Source organism: Scleropages formosus, chromosome 7 (assembly GCF_900964775.1).
Source record: "Scleropages formosus chromosome 7, fSclFor1.1, whole genome shotgun sequence".
Lineage (NCBI taxonomy): Eukaryota > Metazoa > Chordata > Actinopteri > Osteoglossiformes > Osteoglossidae > Scleropages > Scleropages formosus.
This window is the reverse complement of record NC_041812.1, coordinates 6849114-6867198: the sequence shown is the minus strand read 5'-3', so window position 1 is coordinate 6867198 and position 18085 is coordinate 6849114. Positions and strand designations below refer to the sequence as shown.

Below are 18085 nucleotides of genomic sequence, written 5' to 3'. Positions count from 1 at the left end.
TAAATCCGAATCGGAGTGATTATTATGACTATTAATTTCTATTTATTTATGACCCAAATCAGTCTTGCTCTGGCAAGATAAATGTTATGATCTTGCCAAAATCTTGGAGGAATATGGGTCTCTGTGAGGTCCTTGTTCACCCCTGAGTCCAAAACTGCTGTGTATGATCCAGTGTTACAGACATTGCTTTATGAGGAGTTATTTTGGGACAATGAAATCGGAACAGCCAGTGAGTTTCTTTGTCGCAGCAGTTGTTGCAAGTGATGATGTGACCTTTCACCTCTGCCAGGCGGAAGAAGCGCGCAGGGCGGAGGAGCTGGCCTCCCAAGCTCGGGACACTGTCCAGGAGGCCGAGTGGGATGCCCGACCCCAGGACACGTACAAGGTGGAGGAGATCCTGCGGCTGGAAAGGGAGATCCAGAAGCTGCAGAGGCAGAAGGAGAGGCAGGAGCTGTCGCTTACCGAAGCCTCCCTCCTGCGCCTCCAGCGGCTGCGTGATGACGAGCTGCGGCGGCTGGAGGACGAGGCCTGCCGTGCCGCCCACGAGTTCCTCGAGTCGCTCAACTTCGATGAGATCGACGAGTGCGTGCGCAACATCGAGAGCTCGCTGAGCGCAGCGCCAGGCGGCAGCAAGGAGACGCTGACCTTCAGCCGGACCTTTCCCAGCCGCCGAAGGGAGGAGGACGAGGAAGTGGACGAGGGCTTCGGGGCCGATGACGAGACTTTCAAGGAGTCGCCCAACCCCAGCGAGCACGGCCACTCGGACGGCCAGCGCACCAGCGGCATCCGCACGAGCGACGACTCCTCCGAGGAGGACCCCTACGTCAACGACTCAGTGGCACCCCCACCTCCGCCGCCAGCTCTGCCCGGACCCCAAGCCTGCCACAGCGGCTCCTCCAGCGGGGATTCGGCCTATTGCCGCCCCTTGGGATTGGGTGCTTCGAGCGAGGGCTCCGTGGAACTCATCCCACCAGACGAGGACTCGGACTACGACCGCGACGACTACGACGAGGGGGCCATTGTGTCCAGCGGCAGCGTGGCTTTCTCCAACCCGCGCAGCGGCCAGTGGTCCCTGGACTACCGCTGTTCCCTGGACACCTACAACAGCTCGGGGGCGTACCACTTCAGCTCAGAGGGAGCGCAATCCTCTGTGAGTGCGGTCCTGCCTCTCCACGCGCCCACACACCACAGCATGTCTTTTATCCCACGCTGCTCACTTTAAAAAGTTTTATTGCACCATTATACTGGAGGTCCATAAGAAAATAGCCCCCCGTAGACCTGTTAAGAATCCGAGTGACCGTCTCCTCGTGTAGAGACCGTAATGATGAGCGTTTAGCAGTATAAACTGTCTTCCGGTAGCTTGCGAGGGCAAAGCCGTAGATGCGGTGTGTGCGTGTTAAGGTTCTGGGCTTTTACTCTCCCCACTAGTATGAGGACAGCGAGGAGGACTTCGACAGGTTCGACACAGATGATGAGCTGTCCTATCGGCGGGATTCAGTGTACAGCTGTGTCACATTACCCTACTTCCACAGCTTCTTGCATATTAAAGGTGAGTCTGGGGGATCAGGATGGGAGTCTCAGGGAGTCAAGGGGTAAACCTGTGGGTGGCTCCCCACCTGTTCACTTTCTGTTTATTAATCATTGCTGCATTTTTTTTTTTTTTTTTTTTTTTACTTTGAATCCCTGGTTTCGTGCAACGTCACTGAGTCAGTGACGAGTCTAACTTTTATCTGACCCAGCGTACTTAGCTGAAATATAGTAAGTGCAGGCACAGCTCCAGTGTACAGTGTGGAGTTAGACCACAACCACAGTGAAATGGCTCTGTAGCCAAAATGTTGTAAAGACCACTAGGTGGCATTGTGCCCACTGCAAACGAGGCATGCAGTGACGCAGCGGTATACTGGCTGCCCAAGGGAGATTCACTGATGAGCCATTCTGGGGGATGGGAATGATCAAGGTCTCGTGAAGTGAACTGGATCGTGACCAGAGATTGGATTTGGGCCTCAGATTCGATTTTGTCTTTGCCAAAAATGTAAAATTACTGAATTTAAAAAAGAAGAAGGGGGCCTCACAGCTCCTGGGATGTGGGACTAGATGTAGGTTCGACTCCAGCGCAGTTTGTATGGCGTTCATGTTCTCCCTGTGTTTGTCTGGGTTTCCTATGGTGGCTCTGGTTTCCTCCCACAGTTCAAAGACATGTGTTTCAGGTGAACTATTGACTTTAAATTGCCCTTGGTGTGTTTGTGAGTGAATGAGTGTGTGTGATTGCATTGTGATGGACTGGTGTACTATCTAGGGTGTACCCTGTCTCACAGCCTACACTTCCAAGTCAGTCTCTGAACCACTGCCATCCTACATTAGACAAGAAGTTCTTGGTAAGGGATAAATGAAAGAAAAAAATAAGCATCTACTTACTGGACTTCCAGCAACTTTATCAGAACAGGGTTTTTTTTTTTTATTATTAAAAAACCAGTAAGCTGAGATCGAGACTGGTTAAAAAAAAAAAAAAAAACTGTAAATTGAGACTGTTTTTTCACATACAAGACATCTTTCTAGAACATATTACTGAGAAGTGTGGCTCTTCTTTTTGATATGAATGAAACACACACACACACAGTGTCAGAACCGCTTGTCCCATACAGGGTCGCAGGGGACCGGAGCCTAACCTGGCAGCACAGGGCATAAGGCTGGATGGGGAGGGGACACACCCAGGACAGGACACCAGGCACCCCAAGCGGGATTTAAACCCCAGACCCACCGGAGAGCAGGACCCGGTCCAACCCACTGCGCTACCATGCCACTGTGTGAATGAAACAGGCAGAAAGAATTCTATCGTTTCTTTTCATATCTCATTCATAACAATTTTTTGACCATATTTTTTCTCTTATCCTCCGTCATCATCTCCCCGAATTTTATTGCTCTCCCACCATCTGCCTCATGTCCTCTTTCTGCCCTCTTTGCTCTCCACTCCCCGTGGCACGCAGGGGGCCTGATGAACGGGTGGAAGAGGCGCTGGTGTGTTCTCAAGGATGAGACCTTCCTGTGGTTCCGGGCCAAACAAGAGGCCCTCAAGCAGGGCTGGCTGCACAAAAAAGGCGGCGGCACATCCACGCTCTCCCGCCGCAACTGGAAGCGCCGCTGGTTCGTGCTGCGCCAGAGCAAGCTCATGTACTTTGAGAATGACGGAGAGGAGAAGCTCAAGGGCACGTTGGACATCCATGCAGCCAAGTAAGGCCACATGCCGAGTTCCATTTGTGTGCCACGTTACCTACCTGTAGAGATGTGAGGAAGTATCCAGTCAAATCAGCCTTCCAACCCTGCTATCCAACCACAACAAAATAAATAATACAGTGTATCTGATGAAAGTGTGCAGACATATTGAGCTCAGCTCCACAGAGGTGAGCCCCCTACCTTTGGAAAAAATGGATCACGACTCGTTTCCCTCAGATCTCTGAAGTCCAAACTTGGGTTGTCGGTATGAGCAACAAAAGTCTGTGCTCTCCGGTGCAGTCTTAATGCCAAAGCAATTACCTGTTTGGATGACTTTCATTTTCCAAAAGGAAACAAACACACCAGCTGAAGAAGTTTCCTTTCTAGCTATAATATGTCGGTTACTTATTTAGGTGAAGCTCAGATGAGACATTAAGGCACTTGGGTCCATGAAGAAGATGGAAATGGTGATGTAATTAAGTTTTTTAGGTGCTGGTCTGTGATTAGAATTCATTTCATCTTCAGGAGATGTAACCATAGTTGAGCTGAGACGCAGAACCTCTGTTTTTTGGTAGCCTTGTGCAAGGAGTCCATATGTTTAGTTCACGGACTATTGGTAGAAACCACACTTAGTTATAAAGAAGATCAACTCAAAGGGTTACATTTAAACCTAAACGCTAGTGAAGATGGTGGCAGATAGGAGCGTTGAGGCCTAGACAATGAATCCAGCCCAGCAGTAGCTGCAGGAGCAGGGTGGAGCTAATGTGATTGTCTACTTTTACTCCTTCCAGGGAGATTGTGGACAACACAGGGAAGGAGAACGGCATCGACATCGTCATGGCTGAGCGCACGTATCACCTCATAGCAGAGTCTCCTGAGGATGCCAGGCAAGTGCCTCCATTGACCAACACGCCCTGTTATTGTCTTTATGTAAAAAGCCACGTATTGTATGTTTCACATCCCAGCAAAAAATGTGAAATTAAGTAATGCTTATCATGTCAGGAAGAAAGAGCTGGGCTTTCAAGAAGGTTAACAGGATGACGGTGATTATTTCTCTTCATCTTGTGCTATCTCTCAGACAAGCTTGCCCATCTGTGTAGGCCAGTGTTGGCGCTGTCGCTGTTATCACAGACACTTAATCGTAGACTACGTTTGGTCCCCCAGCCCAGGATAGATTAGCTCTTCCACTCTGCTTCATATAACACCTTTCAGCCTTTTACCCAGTCATGGACCCAATTCAGTTACATCCCCCTCCAGCTGAGATTCCATTTGTAGGGTTTGCCTCGACCTCCTGCCAAGGAGACCGAGCTGAAAGAATCAAGCAAACGTTCCCCTTTGCTAACAGCAGGGGTCACGTTTGATATTGATTCCATTCAATGTAACCTCTAGATAGTGTTCGTGCACAGAAAGGTATGGGCTGCACGATAACACAGCAAGTAGTGCTGTTGTCTCCCAGCCCCTGGGTGGTGCGAGAGAACATGGGTTTGATTCCTGCTCAGTCTGTGTGGAGTTTGCATGTTCTTCCTGTGTCTGCATGGGTTTGCTCTGGTTTCCTCGCACAGTCCAAAGACATGCTGTTCAGGTTCATCCATGGTGTGTGAGTGACAGAGAGAGTGTGTTCCACTGATGTATGGATGAGTGACACATTGTAAGTAGTGTATCTAGCAGTGTAAGTCACCTTGGTGAATAAGGTGTGTGGGCTGATAACACTACACAGAGTTCAGTGCAAGTTGCTTTGGAGAAAAGTGTCTGCTAAATAAATATATGTAAATGTATTTGCATTTTTAAGATTTGTGGCAGTGATGGAAGGAGACTCTCTTGGTGGAAACACGCCTTGCTTCGTAGTCAGTCCATCTGGATCTGCATCAATGAACCCATAAATATGTTATGGTGAGACCTCAGTTTGGCAGACAATGGCTGGAAACTGAAAGGCTCGTTACAGTATAGAGTGCTGCTGTTTGGGCTCAATGATGCACCCACTTTTTCACAGATGATCTTCTCCAGGTTTTTGGTGAACAGAGAGCATGTTTTTAATAGCAGCACACAGTCATGACAGTGCGTGCTGACAGCAGTTACCTAAAACAGGGGCAGTTTACAGGAGGTGTATAGCCTATGTTGTTTTTGTCTGGGGAGCAGCAGCATTTTCCAATTTTGTTTCAACCACCTACTGGTGTTGAGCATTTGACAGGGATTTTGCTTGTGTCTGAGTGTGTTTGTGCCTGATAAAAAGTCTTAGCAGTTGAAATTAAATGTTTTTCACACTTTTGTATTAGGTAATCTGTTCAGGCTTTAGGAAAGTGCTTTGAAACCATGCTGCATTACCAATGTTTTATGTATCGTACTTTGCTTGAGCGATGGAATATATACCATAGATATTATTCAAAGTGCCTATAATATGTAAAGACACATAGTTATTTAAAGATGTGCAATATGAGATATATAAAAACATGAGTTTGCTGATCTTATTTGTTTATTCAATAACTGACAATGACCACTGATCCAATGGAGAGTCATGGTGTTTGGAGCCTGTTTCAGACACCAGAGTCCATGTGTAAACTGTAAGTGTTAACTCCATGCAGAGTGAGATGGGTTCAAATCCAAGTCTAGAGCAGTAAGGGCTAATACTACCTGCTGTGTTATCATTCTGCCATTCATTTTGAATTCCCTATATGGATTCTGGCAACAGGTTTTTACGAAATAAATGCCTTAAGAGGTAATAACTGCATGACTGGTGTATTGTCAGCAGAAGGACAAAAAGTCAGTGCCAACATGACGTCATTTGTTTTGGCTGATGAATTATGGATACTCTGCTGTATAATAAATGCAAAAATGAAAGGCTTGATCAGTGTGGAGTATAAAGAGACAGAAGGGTAATTGTAGCTTTGATAAGCTGTTATAACTGGGAGGAAGTATGCTCATCTCTCTGTCGCCCTGCCTTTCCCTCCATCTCTCCCTCTCTCTCCCCTTTTCTCTCTCTGTAGCACTTTCCCTTTTTCTGTCTCGGCATGCTTGGTCCCCAGTACCTCCCGCCTTGTCATCTGTCACCAGATCTGGGTCTGTTTGTTCTTAGCCCCCTGGTGTGGCAGGGCTGTGCTTGTGGAGAACAAACACTCGCCATATGGCGGCTTTTGACGGCCCAGCCCCTTGCGCTCCGTCCTCTTCCTCCCTCACTGAGTTGCTCATGTCTCTCGTCTCACGTTTTCCCTGTCTGCTCTGTTTCCTCTTTGCAGCCAGTGGTTCAGCGTGCTGAGTCAGGTCCACGGCTCCACCGAGCAGGAGATTCGGGAGATGCATGATGAACAGGCCAACCCTCAGAATGCCGTGGTGAGTAGGGAGCAGAAGCTGGAGGAGGTCATATCACTGAGGTCAATTACTATTTGCCATCGAGCTTCCCTACCCCCTGTGTACACCCTTTGCTCTGGTCTATAGCTGTGGTGTGAAGTCTTCAACCCTGTTGTCCCTCTCCTAATGAATGTTAACTCTTTGCTGCTCAGAAATTACGCACTGCAGTCTCCAAGTGTTGATGAGACACACGTCTTCTGTTTTGTGTAGGGAACTCTCGATGTTGGTATGATCGACTCGGTATGTGCTTCTGATAATCCTGAGAGGTAAGGACCAGCCATACACACTAGCACTCTTAGGTTTAATCGATTTAAGGTGTCCCACGACAAGTGTTGACACTTTTTATAAGTTGCATGTTGTGAGACTGTTTTGGACCATAAACTATTCCTTTCTCTGTTAATTTGGCTCTTTTTCTCGTGGGTAAGTACACAGCTCTCTGCTCTGCACCCCCCCAACCCTGGGTATACGGCCCCTCTCCTTTTAAGAGCACCAGCAACAAGAGCCCAGGTCCTGCCCCTTTAAGACCACTGTATATAAGAGGGATGTTGGGGGCAAATTGACTGTCGCTGTAGGTGCTGCACAGTATTTTCTAGTCCCTAGTGCCTGGAACCTGTGGGACCACTCTAGAGTTTGGGAGATTCAACCAGCATTTGTTGACTGAGGTCCCAGCGTAACCCTGCCCTCTTCTTCCCTTTGCCTTTACTGTCCCACAGGCCCAACTCATTCGTAATCATCACGGCAAACCGCGTGCTCCACTGCAACGCTGACACACCCGAGGAGATGCACCACTGGATCACCCTGCTGCAGCGCTCCAAGGGCGACGCGCGTGTCGAGGGCCAGGAGTTCATTGCCAGAGGTGAGTTCCCCCCACCAGCCCCCCACCACTGCACCGTAATGACTTCTTAGCACAAGGTCAGTATCTGAGCCAGTGCAACTGACACACCGCTCTTGCTAAAAGCAAAGATTTTATCTTTTGCACAGTCATACGGAAGCTTTTACATCTCTTCAAGTCCTCGGTTGCCATCCAGTCTGGCACAACTAATAAGGCTTTCCCATTAAAGCAAAAACCCAAAATGGTTACCATACATTTTGGAAATATTTTTGTTTCCCGTTCAAATATGCATCAATTATTAATAAGGCATCACAGAGAGCTGCCTGCACAGACAATGTTGTCGTTCTCATACCCCTGGCGTGATTGCCCATTTGTGTCATATTGCGTTTGATAGGAAGGGATTGTTCTGTGTGTGAATACACACCCTGGAATTAGTTTAATAGCTGCTCTGAGGATTTGGACCTGCGCCTTGCGGAAACGTGGGGGGTCTGTCGGTCCTCCTGTTGCCAGCCGTCGCCACCATGTGTGTCGGTCCTTCACGTACACCCCCCCTCCCCCCAAGCTGTGCTGCCCACCTGTGAGCGTCAGTTAATGAACCCCCCTTATCTAACCCCCACTGTCTCCCCCTGTTAGGATGGCTGCACAAGGAAATGAAGAACAGCACCAAGGCTTCGCTGAAGCTGAAGAAACGCTGGTTCCTGCTCACCCACAATTCCCTGGATTACTACAAGAGTTCCGAGCGCAGCGCCCTCAAGCTGGGCACGCTGGTGCTTAACAGCCTGTGCTCTGTGGTCCCGCCCGATGAGAAAGTCTTCAAGGAGACCGGTGAGCACTCGCCAAACAAGAGTTCATGAAACATTAGAATTTTTTTTTTGAAAAATATATGCTATTACTTCCTTTTTCTGCTTGCTAGATGTTGTTTGGCCACTAGAAAAGGCATTTTGGAGAATTACAATGAAGAGTTTTATAGCAAAACTCTCTTCTTCCGCGTCTCAGGCTACTGGAATGTGACCGTGTACGGTCGCAAGCACTGCTACCGCCTCTACACCAAACTGCTGAGTGAGGCTACTCGCTGGTCTAGTGCCATCCAGACCGTCATCGACACCAAGGCCCCCATCGACACACCAACCCAGCAGCTAATCCAAGACATTAAGGTGACCTTTGGTGACCTCGCTCAGTATTCATCAATAACTCAGGACCTATCCCCGTTTTCATTGCACATGTGAAACTTTGCACAGCAACCTACAGGCTGATTCCGGAACGTTCCAGAGCTGACTACCCAGTTGGTTCTGTCACCCACAGGAGAACTGCTTGAATGTGGAGGTGGTGGAGCAGATCTACAAGAGAAACCCCATCCTTCGCTATAGTAACCACCCGCTGCACTCACCTCTGTTACCTCTGCCCTATGGGGACATCCACCTGAGCCGTAAGTCAATCCTACCACTAAGCTCTTTGCCAAGGAGTGCCTTCTTCACTTTCGTAGACCTGGGCATACAAAGGCACATCCTGAGCTTATTAATGTTTGGCCTTTGCTCGTGTTGTTTTAAATGACAAGTGTATAAAGAAAGGGGGCACGGTGGTGCAGTGGGTTGGACCGGGTCCTGCTCTCCGGTGGGTCTGGGGTTCAATTCTTGCTTGGGGTGCCTTGCGGCGGACTGGCGTCCTGTCCTGGGTGTGTCCCCTTCCCCCTCTGGCCTTACGCCCTGTGTTGCCGGGTAGGCTCCGTGACCCCGTATGGGACAAGCGGTTCAGAAAATGTGTGTGTGTGTGTGTGTGTGTATAAAGAATATTAGATATAGCTGCCGCAGATGGCTCCTCATCTTACAAACACAAATGGGTCCGGAAGTCTGTTCGACATTCGTTTTGCTTGTCGCTCCAAAGTCACTTCTACCTCTAAGTAACAATGAATATAAGCTTAATACAAACGTCCCTCTATGTATTAACCTTTTCGTACAGGTTTGATATAGAAAAAAATCATGAAAAAACATTTTGTAAGATTTTATTTCAATATTTTTATTACTTTCCACCTAAAAGATTCAAATGAAAACTTTAAAATGACTGTAAAATTCCCAAAAATAGAAGTACATTGTGTTTGCAATCTCTTATTCTCTGCTGATTGTTGACCAGTTCATCTCGTAAGCACGTGTAACTGACCCTTAATAGCGAGGAAGAGAGATGAAGGTAGATGAAGACAGTCGCACGCTATTATTCTGTTTAGGTGCAATTTACCGCCATGTGGTAATGCACTATGGTTATGTAAATACAGGTTGTTTGTTCTGATAGAGACATTTCATAACACAGATAAGTGAAGAAAATGGAAATAAAATGAACTGATCGAAAAGAGTTTGTAATTTAACCATTCGTAACACAAGGAGCCAGTATAGTTTTTTTTTGTTTTTTTTTTTATATTTTTGTATATAAAAATTTTGGTCATGTAAGGAAAATTTAAACAGTAATGTTGTTTTTGTTGGGAAACATCTTGAGAATTAATTATACTGAAATCTGTGGCGCTGATCTGTCGACGGTTTCTGATGTTTCCGTCCGAAAATCATTTAAACGATAAAGAGCTCATTTCTTGCGTGCCCTGCCCGCCACCTCCTGCAGTGCTCAAGGACAAGGGCTACACCACCCTCCAGGATGAGGCTCTCAAGGTCTTCAACTCACTGCAGCACTTGGAAGGTGTTTCCGACCCTGTGCCCATCATCCAGGGCATCCTGCAGACGGGCCAGGACTTGCGACCTCTACGTGATGAGCTCTACTGCCAGCTGGTGAAGCAGACCACCAGGCCCCCGCAGCCAGGAAGTACAGGCAATATTCGCATCTGGCAGATCCTGGCCTGCATGAGCTGCACCTTTGTTCCTTCCAGGGGCATCCTCAAATACCTGAAGTTCCACCTGAAAAGGTGAGGGGGGGGGGGGAAGACAGATCACGGGAACCTGGGGCCCGGTGCGTTCGCATTGTTTTGTCCTGAGCTCTGCATGCTGTGGAAAGAGCTGGAAAACCCGCTGAGCTTAATGCTCCAGAGAGAGGTGTTCCAGCCATGATTTACCCCTTTATACACCAGGGTATTCTTTCTATGTCAATTCAGGGCAAGTGCCTCGATCAGGGCCGCTACAGCAGGAACATGGGTCCGCTCATTGCAAGACAATCATTTCAGTTAATATACATTCCATGAATTGTGTTTAATACAGCCGAATGCTGATGTCTACAATTGTTTTCTAAAAGGATAATAAAGATGTCACATAACCTATTTTAATTTTTAGCCTCATGTACAGCTTCATAATGTACTGTATCTTACTCAAGGGTACCGCAGGAGGTCACAGACCTACGTCTTTAACTAAAACCCATTCTGCTGTCCATATCATAGCCTCTGATTTATTCACCAGCAGCTTCCCAGATACCTGCAATATGTCATTTATGCCTCGCCATATGGGCTAATGTGGATATGAGGGCGTTCGTCTCGGATTCCTGGCGTGCATTGAGTAAGATGGAGGACGGGGGGACTTGCATCCAGATCCCTTGTAGGCAAGGCCTATCAATAAATGACAGATTTTCTATTCCACCGTATATTTACAAACAAATTACACCATGCGACGTGGTGAAATATATTGTTTTTGTTACACTGCCCTGGCCTGGATTCCACACGCGTAGCTTGTGAGTTGATATTGTTGTTTTATTGCAGTCCCTTCTGCACGTTACAAAAGTGTAATTTGTTTCTGTAGTATGGGATCGATGGCCCTCTACTTACCACTGGGCAGTACTCGATATTTCACCGATTTTCAGGCGTGGGACACAATCTGGGTCGGGGGGTGCCGATGATGGATGGCCCTTGCAATGCTCGTGACTTTATTGCTGTCACTGACCCTGCCCCCCAACCCCACTGCCACCACCAGACTGTAATCAGGCAAACAATCAGGTGTCGGAGAGCAAAATCACACCATGCGAAAGTCCTCACCAGCAAGTCCCAGCCACTGGGATCCCCCCACACCAGGGACACTTGTGCTCCTTCAGCCTCATGGTTCCCCAAGTTCCCTGTCTGTTCCCTTTCATTTCTCCAACTAAACCTTTCAAACAATGTAGTGGGGGGTGGGGGAGGCACTTTTTAAAGGCCTTGAGGATTCAAGTGGAAACATTTTAGTATTTTGTAGCTAAAGATGAGTGAATATGTGATGTACATGAGATGTACGTCGCTTTGGAGAAAAGCGTGTGCTAAATGAATATACGTAGATGAATAGGAAAGGGCAGCTTCGGGCCATGTTCGGTTTGTTCCGCTCAAATAACTGATGAACTAGATTTGACTTTGAAACCATTCCTACTGTTTAAATGTATGAAGCCATTTTTCGGAAACACTCGGATGTGAAAGTGTCTGCAGGATTAGGTGAGAGAGCAGGCTTGAAACGGAGGAGATGAAAATTAATATAGCGCAGTGCCTTGGGCGTCTTTGTCGGCTCTTCCTCGCATTTAATTTGTCCATGTATCTGTGTCATCGATGGTGGGGAAAAGATCCATCTCTGATTGACTGGCATTCCCTTCATCCAATCAGGACCCGTGAGCTCTTCCCCGGGACGGAGATGGAAAAGTATGCGGCCTTCGCCTTCGAGTCCTTCAAGAAGACTAAGACGCGAGAATTTGTGCCCTCGCAGGAGGAGATCCGTGCCATCATCGACCGCCAGGAAATGAGCACCACGGTGTACTGCCACGGCGGCGGCTCCTGCAAAATCACCATCAGCTCCCACACCACAGCCGGAGAGGTTAGTGCCAGGCGGAAGCAGCCGATCCCCACACCATCCCATGACAGCAGAAGGCGAAGGTGCAGCCAGAGTGTCATTCGACCATTTCATCCTCTTAGCTTGTTCCTTATGCACCACTTATTCCCTTGATGTCGTGACCCTGTTGGAATACATGCCAATCAGGGAACGAGACTAACAAAACCCTGCCACTTTGCAGAGGTGACACGTCAGCTGCTAGTTGTGGCGGTTAAGGACCAGACTGTGTTATTACACAGGTGTGTCAGCGCTGTAATGAGCCGCTGTTTAATGCACATCATTGTCCCCCAACACACATACCCCCACGGTGGCTTCTTTCTGCCGCTGCAGCACGCTGTGCCGGTAATGGGAGGATCAGATTGTCTGCAGGCCTGCCTCGCAGCATGCGCGGCAGATGGGGGGGCCATCGGCGGGCACCGCACACTCGAAGCGCTGCCGAGACAGCCGTAATTAACCGCCTCATCCATTTCAGGCTGAGGGAACTGAATTTTTTGCTATTAGTTGAGACTGTTATAGAGGAATACCACTGGTGGTCTTTAGTTTCCAACAACCAGAGAAAGAGCTCTGCACTTGGATGAATTTGAAGTTGCACTTTTTCAAAAAAAGAGTGTTTTTCCTGTACTGATTAAATAAAGTAGCTCATTTCATCATCCGCTACACCTCAACCGGACTGCGACACCCCTCCACATCGGCCCGCTTGGTGGTCCCGCGCACGAAAGGATAAGCACAAAGGTTCTCGGTTCTGGCTCCGCTGTGGCGGAACGACCTCCACCTCTCACTCAGAACTGCTGAATCTCTGTCCGCATTTAAAAAGGGTCTGAAAACTCACCGCTTCCGGATTCACTTCGCCCATGATCTCTTAAGTTCGTGTAATGGGTAAATGTTCATTCGCTATAACTTTAAGATTATGCTTGTAAAACAATGCATAAACCTTCATGCAGCTACTCCTGTAATCTAACATAAATGTTTATGTATAAATATATATTTGCTACAAAGAGGATTAGGAATCATCAATATTCTGATATAGTTTTATGCAGCTACTCATGTGATGAACATTGGTTCATGTGGTGGAAAGACACTGGCTGTACTTAAGAATCACACGTCTGCATCTGTGGCTCTCTGTCTGCTAATGTAATTCACACGTTGTATTTCCTATGAGACGTACGTCACTTTGGAGAAAAGCATCTGCTAAATGAATACATGTCAGCGCAAACTTAAATTTGATTGACTTACAGCAGGTAATGTGAGCGGAGCTGAATGCTTGAACGTTACTCTCTGGCGCCGCCCTGCAGGTGGTGGAGAAGCTGATGCGCGGGCTGGCCATGGAGGACAGCCGCAACATGTTCGCTTTGTTCGAGCACAACGACGCCACGGAGAAGGCCATCGAGAGCCGCACCGTGGTGGCCGACGTCCTCGCCAAGTTCGAAAAGTGAGTCGTCGCCATCCTGTCGTCCTCTTCGAAACCCGCGCTCTTCTGAACGGGCTCAATTACTTCGCCGCTTATTCTCTATTGTATGTGTCTGGCAGGTTTTAGAGGAATTTAATAATTCAGATATTCAGTCCTGTTCAAACAGGCAGGTGCAGAATCTCATCCTTCTTTATTATGCTGTGTGAAAAGGCCAATATTTCCACATGGCAGCGGTGAAAGAAGAATGTGTGTGTGTTTGTGTGTTTAGCAAACTTCTCCATCCCTTCCAGGCTTTCTGCCAGCCCAGAGGAGCACAACACCGGCTGGAAATTCTATTTCAAACTCTACTGCTTCCTAGACACCGATAAGGTTCCGAAGGACAGCGTGGAGTTTGCGTTCATGTTTGAGCAGGTGAGAAGCAGGACGGAGCTGCGGGGGCTGTTTATGCCCCCCACCCTCCACCCCCGCAGTCGCAAAACTGGGAGATAAGGCGCAATGCTTGAAATATGACATGCCTTACAAACAGCCCAGGTCAATACACAGTCTGGAATGCGCTCTCAGGTGAGGAATAGACTTTTAATTCTGAAATTAGCATTATTATTCATTTAATTACTGTCTTTCTCTAATGTGGTTTATCACATTAGAATTGCACAGCAATCCCCTTACATTTATTTACCCATTTATACAGCTGGGTAATTTTTCTGCATCAGTTCAGCCTAAGTACTTTGTTCAAAAGTACCAGAGTAGGAGGTGGGGTTGAGACGCTTGAGCTTAGGATTGCAAGGGAGCATCCCTAATTGCTGCGCCACCTGCTGGCCCTCAGTATTTATTTTCCGTGCGCATATAAATACATTTATGAATTATTTAACACTCTCAGTCGTGCATATGCCTGTATCTGGTAAAGGATTTGCACTATTCTGGAGAAGTTATAGCTGTGTTCTTCTACACCCACTGACTTGTGCATGTAGGGTATTTGGTTCGCCAGACACCCGTGGAATTTATAGCAAACGGATCTGTACGACGACATACCAACTGTTCCGCCACGGCTGCTGCCAGGTTGAGAAGCTGAAAGTTTGGACTGGATCCCCTTTGGGTCTCGAAGGCATGCGATGCGCTACCGTGGCATCGCACTTGAGCTGGTTCTCCACTTACACCTTCTAAGGGGCTCTTCACCCTTCGCTGCTGTTGATTGTAGAAATTGGCTTGAATTGTTTGTTATTTGCTTTTCATCTGTGTTAAGATGGAGAGGGCTGAATTTGTTTGCTGTCGTATATAGACGTGCTCGGAGCCGTCTTCGGTTGTTGCGCTACCGATGGCTGTGGCTGAAAACCTAGCTCACTACAGCGCATCTTCCTAAATGTCATCACCCCACGGTGTCTGTGCTCATCTTCCTTCCTGGATCGGTGTCATGACAAAAGATAAGACAGACGGGCGCTCGGTTTCCGGGATTGCAGTGCAGTCTGCTGTAGATACAGGAAAATGCTGTACTGGATGTTAACTGCGATAGCGAGGGCTAATGAAGGCTGCTGCTGTCGTCCCCTTCAGGCCCACGAAACGGTGGTCCGAGGCCAGTACCCGGCCCCTGAGGAGACCCTTCAGTTCCTGGCCGCCCTGCGGCTCCAGTACCAGCTGGGCGACTTCAGCGCTCAGGCAGCGGTGCCCGAAATGGGGCAGCTGTACCCTATGGGGCGCCTGCGCGCTCGCATCCAGCAGTCGGCGAGGACCTTCGCCCCGGCGGGCGCAGAGCGGGCTGAGAGGAAACGTTCCAGCTTCCTGGAGGGCACCCTGCGCCGCAGCTTCCGTGCCGCTTCGCTCAGCCGCCAGAGGCTGGAGGAAGAGAACGTGCTGGAAGGATGGGTACGGGAGGAGATCGCTGCCGCACGTGCCAGTGTGTTGGACAAGTGGAAAAAGCTGCGTTCCATGACCCAAGAACAGGCCATGGTCAAGTACATGTCGCTGGTGAAAGAGTGGCCCGGCTACGGCTCGACACTTTTTGATGTGGAGGTAATGATCCTGTGTCCCGTCACCTCTTATCTCCTTTTGCTTTTTTAAGCCAAACTTCATCCTACTAAATTTCTTTCACCCTTTACATGCTCTTACTTTTCAAGCTAAATCTTTCTCAACTACATATCTTCCCTCCTACCCTTTCCTTGTGAATCTAAGCTCTTTTTCTTTGGACCCTTCACCTCCTCTTCAGGCTAAGCATGATCATACCTTCACTTCCTAAGATACTGTGATTTTTTTTTCAACAACCCATTACTTATATTAACTCATTTAGTTGAAACTTTTCTCCAAAGCAACTGGCAAGGTTAATCTACCTGCAGTTACTTACCCACTTATACAGCTGGGTAGTATTACTAGAGTAATTTCACATAAGAACCTTTTTCCAAGGGTATTACAGCCAGAGGTGGAGATCAAACCTACAACCTTTGGGTCCAAAGGCAACAGCGCTAACCACTACACTACCAGTTTAACCCTTAGCATACTTAACCCTTCCTTTTAAAGCAAACCCTTCATATTGACCCTTTGCTTCCTCTTCAAACTGCATTTTTCTACTATACCTTTTTCCCCTTTGACCCTTTACTTCCTTTTTCTTCTCAAACCATGTAAATAAACCCATATTACTAGCTAAGCCTTTCAGATACATGGGTCTCATTACTGATTGTGCTTTATGCTCAAGTGCTCATAACAAATTAGACCGTGTAACACTGATATATTGACAGCATGTGGCTGGTAGGCAAATTTTCAAAATTGTAAATAAATAATGTAAATATATACAAGGGTCCCCCCTGCCTCTCCATGCTCTCTTCTACAGTGCCGGGACGGAACGTTCCCCCAAGAGTTGTGGCTGGGTGTCAGTGGCGAGGCGGTCTCTGTGTACAAGAGGGGCGAACCCCAGCCTCTTGAGGTCTTCCCCTACGAGCAGATCCTCTCCTTCGGGGCCCCACAGCCGAACACCTACAAAATTGCCGTGGAGAGCCGGGAGCTGTTCTTCGAGACAGGGCTGGTATGAACCTGCGCCATCCCACTGACACCCAGACAATACCGTCAACACCCATGACATCACAGCAATCGCAACCCTTTTCAGCCACAAGCCATTTCAAAGCCAAGTAGTAAAACAAATATTACAAATATGTTCTGTATTGCCACGTTTTCTTTTCAGTGTTCTTATTTGGAAAGAAAAAAGAAAATGGTGGCACTCAAAATCCAGTCGGAGGTGTTATACTGTGGTTTTTGTCATGTTACCTAAATATGCCACTCATACAGTTATGAAGTCATAAAACTGAGTCACGCCAAGTTTGACTTCAAACTTGTCAAACTTGGATTTTTAGTGTCTCCTTGACACTTTTGGCACCCAATGATTCTCCATAAAGGGATAAAATTCCAGCTAAAGAGGTCCAGACTGCTCCCGATTCCCTCATGTAGTCCACCTGCTTTCTGATCAATGGTCCTTCAAACTGCGACATCGGTGACGGTGCAGCAGCGCATGCGACGTGAGGCAGACTCTTCTCACTTTGCCCCTTTATGTCTGTGCCGTTTCTTCAGGTGGTTGACATCGCCAAGCTCATGAAGGCCTACATCAGCATGATTGTCAAGAAACGCTACAGCACCACCTGTTCCATTAGCAGCCATGGAAGCCAGTGCAGCGGCCGCTGAAAGGAACGACCTTCAACTCTTGACCTTCGAAGTATTCGCCTCGTCATGGGAGGCAGCTGAAGAGCAGGAGCTCTGCTCATCATTGCTCTCTGGTGGCAGGCCCCACCTGACCCTAAAAGTTCTCTTTTAACCAGCTGGTCCCGTTTTGCAAACGCTACCATGAACAGCAGAATATGGACTGGGTTGTGTATGGAAGACATGGGAAAAGCCTTCAGTATTTAATGAGCTGCATCATCTGCTCAGAGCATGAAGCTGCCATTGGACACGGACATAGATGTGTAGTTAAGGGCATTTCGATGTGCTCTTAACTCTTTCTTCAGTTTCCAGTCAGCATAAATTCTCTGGAAAAAAGGAGGCTGATGGTGGTTGAGTGATGAAGAGGTCATTATATCTGGTGCTTTGTATACTGCGTCGAAGACATTGTCCACTTGTGTCAAAGGTGTGGTGTCAAACTTAGAAAAAAAAAGACACAAAGAAAATAATATCCAAAGCCTTTAGCAATACGCGTGGCAAACGCTAATGGACCACTGTTACAATAGTGCCTTATTTGGGAAGAACTCCAACCTCAAGGGCTGAGGCCCAGGCTGAACCAAGAATGCGCCACGTTCGTTGCAAGCAAGCACTTGTACCTGTGTAGCAAAAAAATGAAATGTCATGAAGATATTATGGAATTCCAAGCAAAGCCCTGCCATCCCTGACCTCCGCTGCTTCTGGCTTGCGAGGAAGCGATTCCTGTGGTCTCCTGCGGCGGTGCGGTGCTGCTTCCCGATGTCCCACAGGGCTGCTGGCGGCCTTCGTGTTCCTAGATCCCACACACAGTTGACCCGCTATGTGCCTTTCTCGAAGAGTCGCGCACTTGGACTTAACCGT

The 18085-nt window shown here is 47.9% G+C and overlaps 1 protein-coding gene across 1 annotated transcript in view; it reads left to right on the top strand.

Moving 5' to 3' along the window:
* myo10 (myosin X) overlaps nt 1-18030 on the top strand; it is a 113776-nt gene extending 95746 nt beyond the window's left edge. Inside the window, exons 25-41 of the mRNA XM_029253576.1 lie at nt 290-1150; nt 1429-1549; nt 2985-3228; nt 4002-4097; nt 6441-6534; nt 6763-6818; nt 7266-7408; nt 8018-8209; nt 8381-8538; nt 8687-8810; nt 9989-10286; nt 11928-12135; nt 13443-13579; nt 13849-13969; nt 15104-15562; nt 16374-16565; nt 17105-18030. Coding sequence (XP_029109409.1) covers nt 290-1150; nt 1429-1549; nt 2985-3228; nt 4002-4097; nt 6441-6534; nt 6763-6818; nt 7266-7408; nt 8018-8209; nt 8381-8538; nt 8687-8810; nt 9989-10286; nt 11928-12135; nt 13443-13579; nt 13849-13969; nt 15104-15562; nt 16374-16565; nt 17105-17215 — 3615 coding nt within the window. The 3' untranslated portion in view covers nt 17216-18030. The remainder of the gene's footprint in view (nt 1-289; nt 1151-1428; nt 1550-2984; nt 3229-4001; nt 4098-6440; nt 6535-6762; nt 6819-7265; nt 7409-8017; nt 8210-8380; nt 8539-8686; nt 8811-9988; nt 10287-11927; nt 12136-13442; nt 13580-13848; nt 13970-15103; nt 15563-16373; nt 16566-17104) is intronic.
* The last annotated feature ends 55 nt before the right edge of the window (nt 18031-18085 follow it).